General features: G+C 43.1%; 1 protein-coding gene across 1 annotated transcript in view; it reads right to left on the bottom strand.

Annotated features, from left to right (window-relative positions):
- FCRL5 (Fc receptor like 5) overlaps positions 1-7,226 on the bottom strand; it is a 35,789-nt gene extending 28,563 nt beyond the window's left edge. Inside the window, 1 exon segment of the mRNA XM_029933444.1 lies at positions 6,969-7,226. Within this exon segment, the coding sequence (XP_029789304.1) occupies positions 6,969-7,110 (142 nt within the window). The 5' untranslated portion in view covers positions 7,111-7,226.
- Between the last annotated feature and the right edge of the window lie 7,324 nt (positions 7,227-14,550).

The raw sequence follows: 14,550 nt of genomic DNA, 5'->3' as shown, positions 1-14,550 counted from the left end.
TAGGGGCAGTCTTGGTCATCTAGGAATAAATCTAACAATTCAGTGGGAGAATACTCAAGGACCCAGCAGAATGCAGATCCATTCATGCCCTTGGTAATGGGCTTGCCAACTGTGAACCCAACTGTAGACCCTGCAACAGCCATGAGACCCAGGCCCAGCTCTGTTCAACCATGACCTTGGAGACCGCCTCCTAAGTCCAGGGAAGCAGCAGAAGGTATTTACCTGCCAAAGCCAGTCTGTGAAAGTATCAGCTCTTCTAAGTAGACAGACACCAATGAGAGTTACACAGATCATGAAAAGTCAGGCAAATATGACAGCATCAATGGAAACTAATAAAGCTCCAGCAACTAACCCTAAAGAAAAGGAGATCTATGAACTACCTGACACAGAAGTGAAAATAATAGTCTTAAGGAAGCTCAGTGAGCTCTAAGAGGACATAACTAAATGAAATCAGGAAAACAATACATAAACAAAATGAAAAGTTTAACAAATAAATAGAAAACATGAACAGAATCAAACAGAAGTCTTGGCACAAAAAATACAATGACTGAACCAAAAATTCAACAGAGACCTGCAACAGCATAATTGATCATTCAGGAGAAAGGATGAGCAAACCTGAAGACCGGCCATTTGAAATGACCCAGTTAGAAGAAAAAGAAAAAATGAAAGAGAGTGAGAAAACCTTGTTTGACCTATGGGAAACAATCAGTGAACCCATATACGTATTAGTGAAGTCCTGGAAGGAGCTGAGAATAAGAACAGAAAGATTATTTAAAGAAATAATGACAGAAAACGTCCCAAATCTGGGGAGGAAAATCTTTATCCAGATTCATGATTCACATATAACCCCAAATAGGCTGAACTTCAAAAGGTCTAAACCAAGGCACATTATACTCGAATTCTCAAAGTCAAAGACAAGGAGAATTTTGAAATCAGTAAGAGAAAAACGATTCCTCAAGGAGTCTCATACAAAGAAACTCCCATAAGATTTAGAGTGGATTTCTTGAGCAATATTGTAGGCCAGAGTGGAGTCATATATTCAAAACACTGAAAGAATAAAAAAAGAGCTCTGCCAGTCAAAATACTATACCCAGCAAAATGAAGGAGAGGTAAAGACTTTTCAAGACAGGGGTTCCTGGCTGGCTCAGCTGGTTGAGCATCCGACTTCAGCTCAGGTCATGATCTGGCGGTTTGTAAGTTTGAGCCCCGCGCTGGACTCTGTACTGAGAGCTCAGAGCCTGCTTGGGATTCTCGGTCTCCCTTTCTCTCTTTTCTCCTCCCCTGCTTGAGCTCTTTCTCTTTCTCAAAAAAAAATGTTAAAAAAAAAAAGGCTTTTTGAGACAAACAAAAAGCTGGGGGCATTAGCTTCAACCAGACCTGCTTCATAAGAAAAGCAAAAGAGTTCCTCAGGGGCACAAAAGCCAGGACGCTAATTAGGAGCATGGAACCGCACAGAAGTATAAAAGTTCCTGGTGAAGGTAAATGTATAGTCCGATTCAGAATCTTCTAAATACCTCAGTCCATTCAGTCTGCTATGACAAAAATCCCATGTGGGTGGCTTACAAATGAGAAATGTCTTTCTCACAGTTCTGGAGGCTGGAAAGTCCAATGTTAAGCACCAGCCGATTCATCTCTGGTGAGGGCGTGCTTCGTCATTGACACCCATTTCCCCTGTTACAGCAGAAGGGTGAGAGAGCTCTCTCTCTCTCTGGCCTCTTTTATAAGGGTACTAATCTCATTGCCCCACAGAGTCCTAAAGACTTAATCACCTCCCAAGGCCTCACCATCTCCTAATACTACCGCCTGACAGGTCAGAATTGTAACATGTGAATATTTGGGGGCACATATATTCAGACGATAGCATACTGTGTGGTGATATATAATCACTTTTAACTGTAGTGTAAGTTAAAAAAGACAAAAGTATTAAAAATAACAATAGCTACAATCATTTCTGACTGTGTACAGAATATAAAAATAAGGAGATTGCGACATTAATGACTAAATGTGGGGAGGGAGAAGAAAAAGTGTAGAGTTTTTATATGTGATAGAAATAAATTTCTTAGTTATTTATACAAGCCTCATGGAAATCACACACACACATACACACACACACACACACACACAACTATAGTAGATCCACGAAAGATATAAAAGAAGTTAAAGCATAGCACTATGAAAAATCATCAAATCGCAAAAGAAGACAATAGGAGAGGAAGAGAAAAAAAAAGAAACTAAAAAATAGTCAGAAAACAGTGAACAAAATGGCAATAATAAGTCCTTACCTATCAGTAACTGCTTTTGATGTAAAGGGATTTAACTTTACAATAGCTGAATGAATAAAAAAAATACCCAACTATATGTGCCTGCAAGAGATTCATTTTACATTGAAGGGTACACATAAGCTCAAAGTAAAAAGATGGAAAATATATTCCATGCAAATGGTCACCGAAAAAGAACAGGAATGACTCTACTTTTATCAGACAAAATAGATTTTAAGTCAAAATTGTAACAAGATCAAGGGAGACTACTGAATACTGAAAACGAACCATGGACTAAAGGGGGAGGGGGAGGGAGGAAGGGGGGTGATGGTCATGGTGGGGGGCACTTGTGGGGAGAAGCACTGGGTGTTATATGGAAACCAATTTGACAATAAACTATTAAAAAATTATAACAAGAGACAGAAAGTTACTATACAATGAAAGAGTGGAATTCCTCAGGAGGTATTCAGTCATAAATATACATGCACCCCATACAAAAGCACCTAAATATATAAGACAAATAACAGAACTGAAATAAGAAACAGGTAACAATACAATGGTAGTGGGGGCTTTAATACCTCATTTTCAACAATGTGTAGATCATTCAGACAGAAAATAAGGAAATGGCAGACTTGTATGATATCCTAGACCAAAGAGTCTCTACATCTAATATATACACCTGATATGGGATATAGCGAAGCAGGTCTAAGAGAGAAGTTCATAGTGATAAATGCCTACATTAAGAAAGAGATAAAGCTGTCAAATTAAAAAAAAACCTTTAAGTTTACACCTCAAGAAGCCAAAGTTGGCAGAAGAAAGTAAATAATAAAAATTAGAGAAGAAATAAATAGAAGATAAAAAAAAACAATAGAAAAGAACAACAAAACCAAGAGCTATGTTTTAAAATGATAAACTAAATTGACAAACCTTTAAGTAAACTAGGGAAAAAAGAGAGAAGACTCAACTAAAATCAGAAATGAGAGGAGGCATTGCAACGGATGCCACAGAAATATTAAAAAAGACTACTATGAACAGAAGTCACCAACAAATTGAATAACTTAGAAGAAATCAATAAAGTTCTAGACACATGCAACCTACCGAGACTTGATGGATCATGAAGAAATAGAAAATCTGAGCAGACTGCTAACAAGATTTAATTGTTAATTAAAATCCCCCCAACAAAGAAATCAGATGACTTCACTGGTGAGTTCTACTAAACATTTAATGAGTGAACTCCAAACCATTTCAAAGTCTTCCAAAAAAAAAATGGAGAGGAGAGAACATACTTGCAAACACACTTTATGAGATCAGCCAAACAAGCACTCTGCAAGAAAACAGTATTACAGGCCACTATTTCTGATACATAGAGATTTAAAACAACCCTAAAACGGGATGCTAGCAAACAGATTTCAACAGTATATTAAAAGAATTATGTGAGATTTACTCCTGGGATGACCCAACGTGTGCAAGGCAATAAATGTGATATACTACGTTAACTGAATGAATGATAAAAGTCTTCAGATCATCTAAGGGCACCTGGGCAGCTCAGTCGGTTATACATGAGTTTGGCTCAAGTCATGATTTCACAGTTTGAGAGTTCAAGCCCTGCGTCCGTCTCTGTGCTGACAGCTCAGAGCCTGGAACTTGCTTCAGATTCTGTGCCTCCCTCTCTCTCTGCCCCTCCCCCACTCCCATTCTGTCTGTCTCTGTCTCTCAAAAATAAACATTAAAAAAATTTTTTTAATAATAGGATCATCTCAATAGATGTATAAAAAAATTTCACAAAAATTCAAGAGGCTTTCATTGTAAAAAAAAAAACTCTCAACAATATGTCTATGAGCAAAGTATCTCATCATAATAAAAGCCGTATGTGAGGAACACAGCTAACACAGTTAATGGTAAAAAGCTAAAAGCTTTTCCTTTCAGACCAGGAAAAAGTTAAGAGTGCTCATTCCTGCCACTTCTATTCAACATGGTCCTGGAAGTCCTAGCCAGAATCATCAGGCAAGAAAAGGAAATAGAATATATCCAAATTAGAAAATAAGAAGTAAAATTGTCTCTGTTTGCAGATGGTATTATCTTATCTTTGGAAAACCCTCAAGACTCCACCAAAAAGCTGTTAGAACTGATAAAACAATTCAGTACGGTTGCGAGACATGCAGTCAATGTACAGAAACAAGTTGCATTTTCATATGCTAGCAATAAAGAAAAGAGGAAAACAACCCCACTTACACGAGCATCAACAAGAATAAAATATTTAGGGATAAATTTAACCAAGGAAATGAAAAATCTCTGTACTGAAAACTACAAAACAGTGAAAGAAATGAAAGAAAACACAAATAAATATAAAGCCATCCTGTGTTTATGGCTTGGGACAATTAATATACTAAAACATCCACATTATCGAAGCAATCTACAGACTCGATGCAATCCCTCTCAAAATTCCAATGGCATTCTTCACAGAAATAGAAAGAAGAATCTTAAAATTCATACGGAGCCACAAAAGACACTGAGAGTCAAAGGAATTCTGAACAAAAACAAGACTGGAGACATCATCATTCTTGACTTAAACCATTTTACAAAGATATAGTCATCCCAAACTGGCACACTTAGAGCAATGAAACAGAACTGAGGACTCAGAAAGAAATCCACACGTTTACAGTTGACTGGCCTTCAACAAGAGTGCTAAGAACACACAGTGGGGAAAGAATAGTCTTTTTTGTATAATGTGCTGTTTTTATTTGTACAAAACTAAACTCATAGTATACTAATGACTTACATATAAGACCCCAAACTGTGCAATTGCTGGAAGAAAACAGAGGTAGAAAGCTTGGCATTGGTCTGGGACATGATTTTTTGGATATGACCCCAAGAACACAGGGAACAAAAACAAAATAGACAAACAGGATTGCATCAAAATAAAAGGCTTTTGCACAGAAAAGGAAGCCATCAACCATTGAAGGGGTAACTATCAGAATGGGAGAAGATACTTGTAAGCCGTGCATCTGATAAGGAGTTAACATCTACGATGCACAAGGAACTCTAACAAATCAGCGACAAGAAAACAAACAGCCTCACGGAAAACCAGGCAAAGACCTGAAGTGATCTTCTCAATGGCCAGTAAGTACATGAAAGTTGCTCTACATCTCTCATCACCAGGGAAATGCAAATCAAAACCACAATGAGATGTCACATCACACCTGTCAGAGTGATCATTATCATAAAGACAAAAAATAACAAGCATTGGTAGGGAAGTGGAGAAAAGCAAACCCTTGTGCAATGTTGATGAGAATTCACTTGGTTGAGGCATTATGCAAAACAGTATGGAGGTCCCTTAAACAACTAAAAATAAAACTATCGTACGATCAGGCAATCCCATTTCGCCAAAGGAAATGATATGAGTATCTTTTTAAATCTTTTTTCGTAAGTTTGTTTATTTCATGAAAGAAAGAAAGAGAGGGTGGGGGAGGGACAGAGAGAGAGGGTGCTTAACCTACTGAGACACCAGGTACCTCAAAAATGATACCACTGTCTTGAAGAGACACCTGTATTCATTCCCACATTCACTGCTACATTTTTTACAATAGACAGGGTATGGAAACAATCCAAATGTCTACCCACCAATGAATAGATAAAGGAAATAAGACATATATGTATATATACGATGGAGTATAATGCAGCCTCAAAAAAGAAGGAAATCTTGCCATTGTACAACATGGATGGATCTGGAGGACACTATGCTAAGTGACATAAGCCAGACGCAGAAAGATGAAAGCTCTATGACCTTGCTTTTATGTGGAATCCACAAAAGTTGAACTCACAGAAGCAGAGAATAAAATGGTATTTCCCAGCTGGTGGGGGAACTGGGGAGATGTCGATCCACAGAAACAGACTTCCGTTTACGAGGTAAATAAATCCTGGAGATCTAATGCGCACCATGGCAACCATAGTTAGTAATAACATACACTTGAACTTTGCAGGGAGAGTGGACCCTGACAGTGAGTTCTTACCACACACTCACACAAAAGGTGAAGTGAAAAGAGAGAAATGGTAATTAGCTCAGCTGTGGTAATTATTTTAATAACATATGGATTGATATCAGCTCTGGCGCCTTAAACATGCACAGTTTTTATTTGCCAATTATACTTCAGTAAGCCCCAGGGGAAAGAATGTCTTGTGCCCCAGGTTTCCCCGGAGCCGAACTGCCTTCCCTCCGGGTCCCTGCAGTCCCTGTCCCCTGTGATCTTTGTCCTCCTGTCACTGCTGGGGGTTGCTGTGGTGTCAGGGAAGGAGACCTCTTTTGTGTTAAAAAACCATGCTCTCCTGTGCCCAGGACCAGGGTCTGGGCTGGTCATACAAGCAATAGATGGATCTCCTTTGCAGAGAAAAAAGGAAGGTCTTTTCTGAATAAGGCAATAGGAACAAGCAATATGTTTTATGGACTTGATGGAGTGAGATTTATTGCAGAAAAACAACGAAGTGCCCCTTCACCATGTGGTCACGGGTTTCCTTCTCTGTCAGGGTGAAGGGGTCCCAGCTCCCTCCACTCCTTTAGACTCACGGGAGCAGCCCAGAGCTGGGTGGTGGGTCCCGAGAACACAGCCTCCCCTCGCAGGAGAGAACGTCCAAGCCCCATGGCAGGGCCAGCCCTAGGTGGGGAGAGCGGCTGTTCCCCTCCCTCCCGGGGCCCGTGCTGGGCGCTGTACTCACCCAGGACCAGCACCGACACCCACAGCAGCATGGAGGCCTGGCCCGCCCTGCTCAGAGGCCAGACGAGGGCTTTTCTCAGGAGCAACGGGGCTGGTTCTGACCTCCGAGCAGCACAACTCCGAAGCAGCCCCCAGGAGCTCATCTGAGAACGTTCTTTTCCGAAGAGCAGGACGTGCTAGTGAATTAGAAAAAAGGAAGTGGTAGTAGCCTTCTTTAACTACGAATAAAAATGTCCTGCCTTATGACCGGAGTGAGAAAATAAACCCTAGGCTTAAACACACACACACACACACACACCCGTGAGCCCACATTTCGAGTGCTGGGAAATTACCTTAAGGAAAGTCTGTGCAGATTGTCCAAGAGAATGGTTCCAGCAGTGTCATTCATAATTGCCCAACACTGAAAGCACATGAAGGATCATGAGGGCGGGCTGTTGATGAAGACTTTCTACATCTCTTCAACGGTATGTGAAGCAGCCATGACGGACGAGATGGACCCGCACGGAGAGGCGGGCAGCACCCTGGTGAGCGGGAAGAGAGAAGCAGCCGCTTGTCCCAGGCGGGCGGACACGAGAAATAGGACGTGTGTACGAACTGACACAAATATACTTTTTTTTTCCTGGAAAGTATACCTAAAATAGTAGTTACATTTATAAGACCTGTGGATGGAAAGGAAATTTTTTGTTCTATGCCTTTCTTTACTGTTTTATTTTTTTAAATGTTTACTTATTTTGAGAGAGAGAGAGAGAGAGAGAGAGAGAGAGAAGTGAGAGCGAGCACAAATGGGGGAGGAACAGAAAGATGGAGAGAGAGGATCCCAAGCAGGCTCTGCTCTGTCAGCACAGAACCCACCGTGGGGCTCGATCCCATGAACCATGAGATCATGACCTGAGCCAAAATCAAGAGTCAGACCCCTAACAGACTGAGCCACCCAGGTGCCTGTATACTGTTTGCTTTTTAAACAATTACTAGATTAGTGATTACGATTACGAACAATTACTATGTTAGTGTATTGCTTTGATAATTTTTAAAGTCAAGTCTCCATCCTGGCATACTGGGCGACAAAGATCCGTAGGACATTAGTAACATGAGGAATGCCACTTTCTTCCTTTCAAATAATGTTTCTCACCTTTTTTACCTCCCGGGCCCACACCTCCGTCCTCCCAAGGGGACATTTAATTTCACGTGGACAAATGCATGTGACCTTACATACAGGATGCTACCGCTGACCTGCGGTGCTGGGAGACAGGAGAAGCGTCTTAGGGCAAATAGAGATTAATCCGCGTCAGCCCAGCGGGACCTCGCGGCCAGCCAGGAGCCTTCCTGTGGATTTGGATGCAAACAGCACCTCTGTGTACACTCTGGGACAGGTGTCCGGTGCGCGCATGCACACACACTTCTACTGGGTGCGCCCCTGGGAGTGGAGTCGCAGCTCCTAAGCCTTGCGTGCGTTCTTAGAAGGTACCGGTAAATTGTCTTCCAAAGTGGTGCTAATGCACACTCCATCGACTTGTGAGTGCGAGTTCTTGCCCCTCTAAATTCTGGTTTTGGTATTATATGCAGTCTTGTAAATTTTAGTCCTTCTGCGGGGATGATGTCAGTGTGGTTTCACTGGCATGTCCCTGGTGAATTGGTGTGTCTCTGGTGAATTTTGCAATTGAGCACCTTTCATATTTAATTGGCGGTTTGGGCTCTATTTTTTGTGTGAAACCTCTTTTCCGATCCTTTTCCCTTTTTCTAATGTTTCTATCTTTCTCATTCTGTTTTGTGGGGCTTTGAGAGCTGGGTATGACTCCTTCTCCAGATAATATGCTGCGAATGCCTTCCCCTGTCTGTGGCTTGCCTCTTCGCTCTGACAGAGCCTCTGACGGATCACTGCTGTGACTCTGACGGTCGGTCCATTTACCAGTCTTTTCCTTTATAATCAGAGCATTTTCTGTCCCTTCCAGGAAATTTTGTCTGCTCCAACCTCTTGAAACTATTCTCTTAAGTTATTTTCTAGAAGCTGTATTTATTTTACTTTTACTGTGTATCTATAGTACCATTAGAATTGACTTCTACGTATAAGTAAGGATTTATATTCACTTACAGATGGCCACTTTGCCTGTTATCATATTTATTGAAAATCCAAGCTTTCTGCACACCACGCAATTTCACCTCTGCTGTAAAACAAGCATGCATGCGGGTCTGCTTCTGGAAAACTCTGTTCTCGTCCATTTAACCACAATGTCCTAATTATTGCCATTTTCTTTTTAATTTGAGAGAGAGAGAGAGCACATGCAGGCGTGCACAGGAATGGGGGGGAAGGGCAGAGGGAGAGAGAGAATCTCAAGTACGCTCCTCGATCAGGGCAGAGCCTGACATGGGGCTTGATCCCATGACCTGGAATCACGACCTGAGCTGAAGCGGGATGCTCAACCAACGGAGCCACCCAGGTGCCCTATGTCTCTGTATGTTTCTAACCTGAGAACCCATTGGAGGGGGCCCGTCTACCTTTGGACCTGATGTAGATGATTGAATCTGATGTGATAACAGTATCCTGTGATTGGATGAGGCGTTTCGGGGGGGCGGTCTCTGGAGGCGGTGTGCTTATGTTTTGCGGAAGAAGGATGGAAATATTTGTGGCTAGAGTGCGGACTGCCTCCTAAGAAACAATTTTTGCATCTGTACGTGCATTCTCCTCTTCCCATCAAAGTTCATTGTATATCCTTTATGCCTGAATCTAGCTGACCAGTAGAACATGGCAGACGTAAAGCTGGACACATTTGGGGCTGGCCCTTCAGAGGCCTGGCAGTGTTTGTTTTTGTGATCTTGGAGCCCTGAACTACCGTGTTCGAAGTCTGACCACCCTACTGGACGGTCCCATCAGGGGGAGCTGCTCCAGCCTCCCAGACCAGGCACCAGATATGCGAATTAAGCCACTGTAATGCGTGTTCCCACCCGGCTGCACTCCTAGGTGAATGCCATGACTTGAGGGACCCTAGCTGACCCAGGTGCAGGGACAACCCACAGAATCACTGGCGTTTGAAGCCACGAGGTTTCGGGGTGGTTTTCTATGCAGCAAATAGGCAACTGAGATTGGCTGATACAGTATCTTCCTTAGAAATGCTATTGCAATCATTAAGTCGTAATTCATTTATCCCTAATACTTCCTTTGTCTTCAAGTTTATTTTTCTGATGAGATCACACTTGTTATTCACTTCATTCATATCTGCATGCCTCCTTACTAATTTTAGTCTGCCTCAGCTTCCGCATTTCATGAATGCATGTTTTAATTTTACCCATTCTTTCCAGTTCTTATGTTTTGTTTCTCTTGGCCATTATTCAGAGAGTGCAGGGACAAAGTCGTGAAGGCTGCGTCATCTTCCCCCTTTGGGGTTTCTTGGTGACCGAAAGAGTGTGCTCCCGACTCATACTGGATGTGTAACTTGAGTTAAAAATTAACTTTTATGGTGCGGTGTAGGGAATACAGTTAATGATGGAAAACCTAGCTACGGAAGTATCTTGAACTGGTGGTGTTTTATAAGGTGTCCGTGGCGATGGTCTAAGTTTCTACCCTGAAACTTTATCTGCTCACACTTTCTTCTAGAACTCGGGGCAGTTTTTATTTTTACTTATATTACCTGGTATTTATTTATTTTTTATTTCAAAATACCCAGCTCTTGAATTTAGTTACAGTACTTTTTCTTGTTTTATAATTTATCAGTTTTTGCTTTTCTTAGATTTTTTGTTTTCTTCAAATTGTTAAATGAAATGTTTATCTATTTTAATGCTTTCCTGTTTGCAGTATGAGTATCCAAGGCTGTGGGGGGGGTGTGTGTGCGAGCCGTAGCCATAGTTTGTAAGTTCTAATACAGTCTTCTCACGACAGCATATTCTAGATAGCTTACAATTTCAGTTTTGATTTTGTCTTTGAAACAGGAATTTTTAGAGTTTTAAGATATTTGGCTGGTAGATTTTTCTTTTTCCCTTTCCACTGTTATTAATGACATGTTGTTCATCATTTCATTATAATCCAAGAATATGGTGTGTATATATCCTACTTCCTGGAATTTATTGAGATTTTCTGTGACTTAACATGGGCTTTTTGTGGTTAGTTTTAGGTATTCTGTGGGCCTTTTACAAGAATGTGTTCTTTATCTTCGGGACAGAGAGCTCTACAGGTGAATAACCAGCTGATTAAATCTGTTAAGTATAGCTCTTCAGGATTCTTGTGTCATAACTTACTTTGGGTTGATTTATAAATTGTAAAATTGTGTGATTTGATATATGGAAATTGATGATCAATCTTATGTTCTTCATCATTATACAGTGCCTTTCTTTTGGTCCAATTAAATGCCTTTTTTTTTTTTTTAGCTTAAATTAGATTTGTCTGAAATTAGTGTCAGGATTCTTGTTCCTGTTTGTTTGCCTGATATGCTTTTCAGCATCAATTTACTCCACCTTTTAGGCCACCTTGTTTTAGAACCATTTCTTGCATATAATATATGAAAAGACTATTGGGTTTTATTTTTAGATCCCAAACGTATCTATTGCTTTTGTGACATTTATCACCTGTGCATTCATATGACAACCATGTTGGTCTTATTTCTGACACTTAATTTCGCGTTACCAAACTTTCTCTTCTCATTGCTTTCTTTTCTTTCGATCCCTCCTCCATTTTTTCTTTTAAGGTTATATGTCTTTTATGGTTGTATTACATTGTTTACACTTCAAAGATTCTATAGTTTCCGTTTAGTTCTCTTAGCGGCTAGCTTTGCAACTGTGGTGTTCTCAAACCTCTTTTTTCTTGATCAGGCTCCATTTATTTCCTGATAAAGAAGAAAGAAATCCGCTCCCTTTGCGTCTCCCCATTTTTCCTCTCACCTCCTGATCAGTGTAATAGAATCTCCACGTTCTCTAGCGTCAGAACGTCATGCCGAGTCCCACAGCCGTAATTCTCGCGCTTGCCTGGCACTGGTGCCGTGTCTACGTGGGCTCGAGACTGACTCCTGTTCTTCTTTTGTCCCAAGGGCTCGCGGTGCCACCGTCACTGAGCTCCTGCTTGTCTTTGTCTTTATACTTAAGATACGTGGACCCCAAATCCTGGGCTAAACGTGCCTCTCTTGCAGCGTCAGCCCCTCGTCCTGGGGGGTGGCGGGCGGCCCGGGGCGGGTTCCAGACTGTTCCTCCCGCGGTCCCCGCGCCTCACCCCTCATCCCTGAGGGGAATGGTGCCGTCGGAACGCGTCTTGTCGGCAGAGGGACGCTCCCTTCTCCTCTGTCTTCAGATATTTTCCACCTTCATGTATTCTGGTGGCTCCGCCCATCCGCCGTGAATGGGGCTCTGCCGCTGTCACTCCTAGCAGCTATTTTCCCGTAATAATTGTAACCTCCTCATTCTTTCCTAGTCTAGTTTGCTTAGTTTTCTCAAATCTCCCTTTCATGACTCAGTATGTGGTAGTAGTTTCCATCCTCTTCCTGTTTCCTGATACAGCTTATTTTTCTCTTTTAAACAAATTCCTCTGATGTCATGGAGAAGACAGTAGCTGAGTCCCCCCTCTGACTTGGAGGTCTGGCTTTTCTTCTGGCGTGTTCTTTCCCAAATTGCTCCTGCGCAGCCCGCGAGCCCCACGCCAGGGACATTCCAATATAGCTTCTCTCTGGCCGGGGTCAGGCTCTTGGAGCTGAAGAACAACGTGTGAAAAGACCAGGGACGTGAGCCGGGCGCGGACGGCTTCGGGGCGTTTTTCTCTCCATCTCTGTCTTGGGGGCAAAGAGGAGTCTTCGTGGCCTGAAGTGAAGGCCTGTATTTCACGGGAGTTCTGCGAGATGGGTTTGTGGGCGTCCTCCGCAGGCGGCAGTGCGCACCCGCAGAGCCAGTACGGCCGCCGCCTCCTCCCGTGTCCACCGGCTGCTTCGTTCAGTCCTCCCATCCCAGCCCTGGGGGCCCCCGGGGGTTCTGGGTGCTTCCATGAGGGTTTTGCCACCAGCTCTTGGAGAAGCTGGGGCCCTTCCGAGAGGTGTGTGTAAGAGTCTGTGCTCACTGTTGCCTCCTTTCCTCCCGTGGTTTGGTTTCACATTTGAGTTTCACTGTGGTTAGAAGCCGTCCTTAGGGTTTGTGAGCTGGCATTGTGGCTTTTCAAAAGTTTCATTAAAGATGGAAAATTTTCATTCTCTTTGTCATTTGTGGCTGGTCTCATAAAGTGAAGCGTGGTGGACAGGCTTTTATTCCGAACTACTGAGATCCCATATGTCGGGCGCTTTACGGTACCAGAGCGTCACCCCAGGTGCAATGCACATATTACCCGGTTTAATCTATGCATCGACCCTGAGTATGTGGAGCAGCGACTACACAGGCAAAGCTCTGTCAGGCAGGCTGTATTATCCTGATTTTCTAGGTGAGGAGAACTGAGGCTCACAGGCACTAAGCACTTTAATTTCCAGGGCCTTGTGAGGCCAGAGACTCACAGTAGCCAGGACTAGAACCCACATCTGCCTGAGCATGAGCCGAACAAACTGAGGAACGAGATTCAGCAGGCACTGATACACGAGCTGGAATCCAGGTACAGCGCTGGGGCCAGACGCAGAGCCGCTTCTATGGTCAAATGATTCTCGAGGGCAATTAAGGGCCTATTCTGGGTCCCTGGTGGCAGGAAATGGAAACCTGTGTTCTGCAGTTTATAAATAAGCACTGTGCTATTTATATATGTATGTACCACTGCACTCCCTACACGCAGACCAAACCCAGAGGTTTGGGGAGGGCAAGAGAAGCAGGTGTCCTGGGAAGGGGAGTTAACCTGCTCGTCTTGTGATCATTCAGGGCTCTCTCAGTCCATGTCGGAAAGAGCTGTTATCTCCACGGTGCTCCCTGGAGGCGACCACAAGAAAAGGTAGACACACTTCTGCACAAAAGGAGGATTTAATTTCCTTAAAAATTTTTCTTTTAATGTTTATTTTCTTTTTGAGAGACAGAGAGAGTCAGAGCATCAGTAGGGGAGGGGCAGAGAGAGAGGGAGACACAGAATCCGAAGCAGCTCCAGGCTCTGAGCTGTCAGCACAGAGCCCGATGCGGGGCTCGAACCCACGAACCGTGAGATCATGACCTGAGCCGAAGCCGGATGCCCCACCAACTGAGCCCCCAGGGGCCCCTTAATTTCTTGAGTGGTACTATCTGGTCATCTTCCTGAGGGAAAACTGGACAGGCCTCGCTCTGTGAGGATGGGGAGGTGACGGGCACAGGCTCTGTCACTTACCAGCTGCAGGACCTCGAACAGATGACTCAACTTGATCCCAAGCTTCTTGTCTCTAAGTTCAGAGGCAACGGCACCCATCTTGCTGGGCGGGTGTGAGAATTTTAAGGCCCAGACCTGGGGCCGCGGAAGCCGCGGCCCTTCGGTCTTCCCTCAGCGTTTCCACCAAGTTGCCTCCCCCTGTGCTCACGAATGCCTATTAAAAATCGCTGACTAAACACATACATATTTAATAACTGCTTGGAAGGATAATTTTCAGTGATAAAATTCACTTGTTTTATCACCACCATTGAATTTTTAAAACTTTCCATTGCCCCTGATAGGAACTTGTTGCGCATTTGCAGTTTCCACT

Source organism: Suricata suricatta, chromosome 3 (assembly GCF_006229205.1).
Source record: "Suricata suricatta isolate VVHF042 chromosome 3, meerkat_22Aug2017_6uvM2_HiC, whole genome shotgun sequence".
NCBI lineage: Eukaryota > Metazoa > Chordata > Mammalia > Carnivora > Herpestidae > Suricata > Suricata suricatta.
Note: the sequence above shows the minus strand (reverse complement) of the source record. Positions and strands in the feature narration are given on the sequence as shown.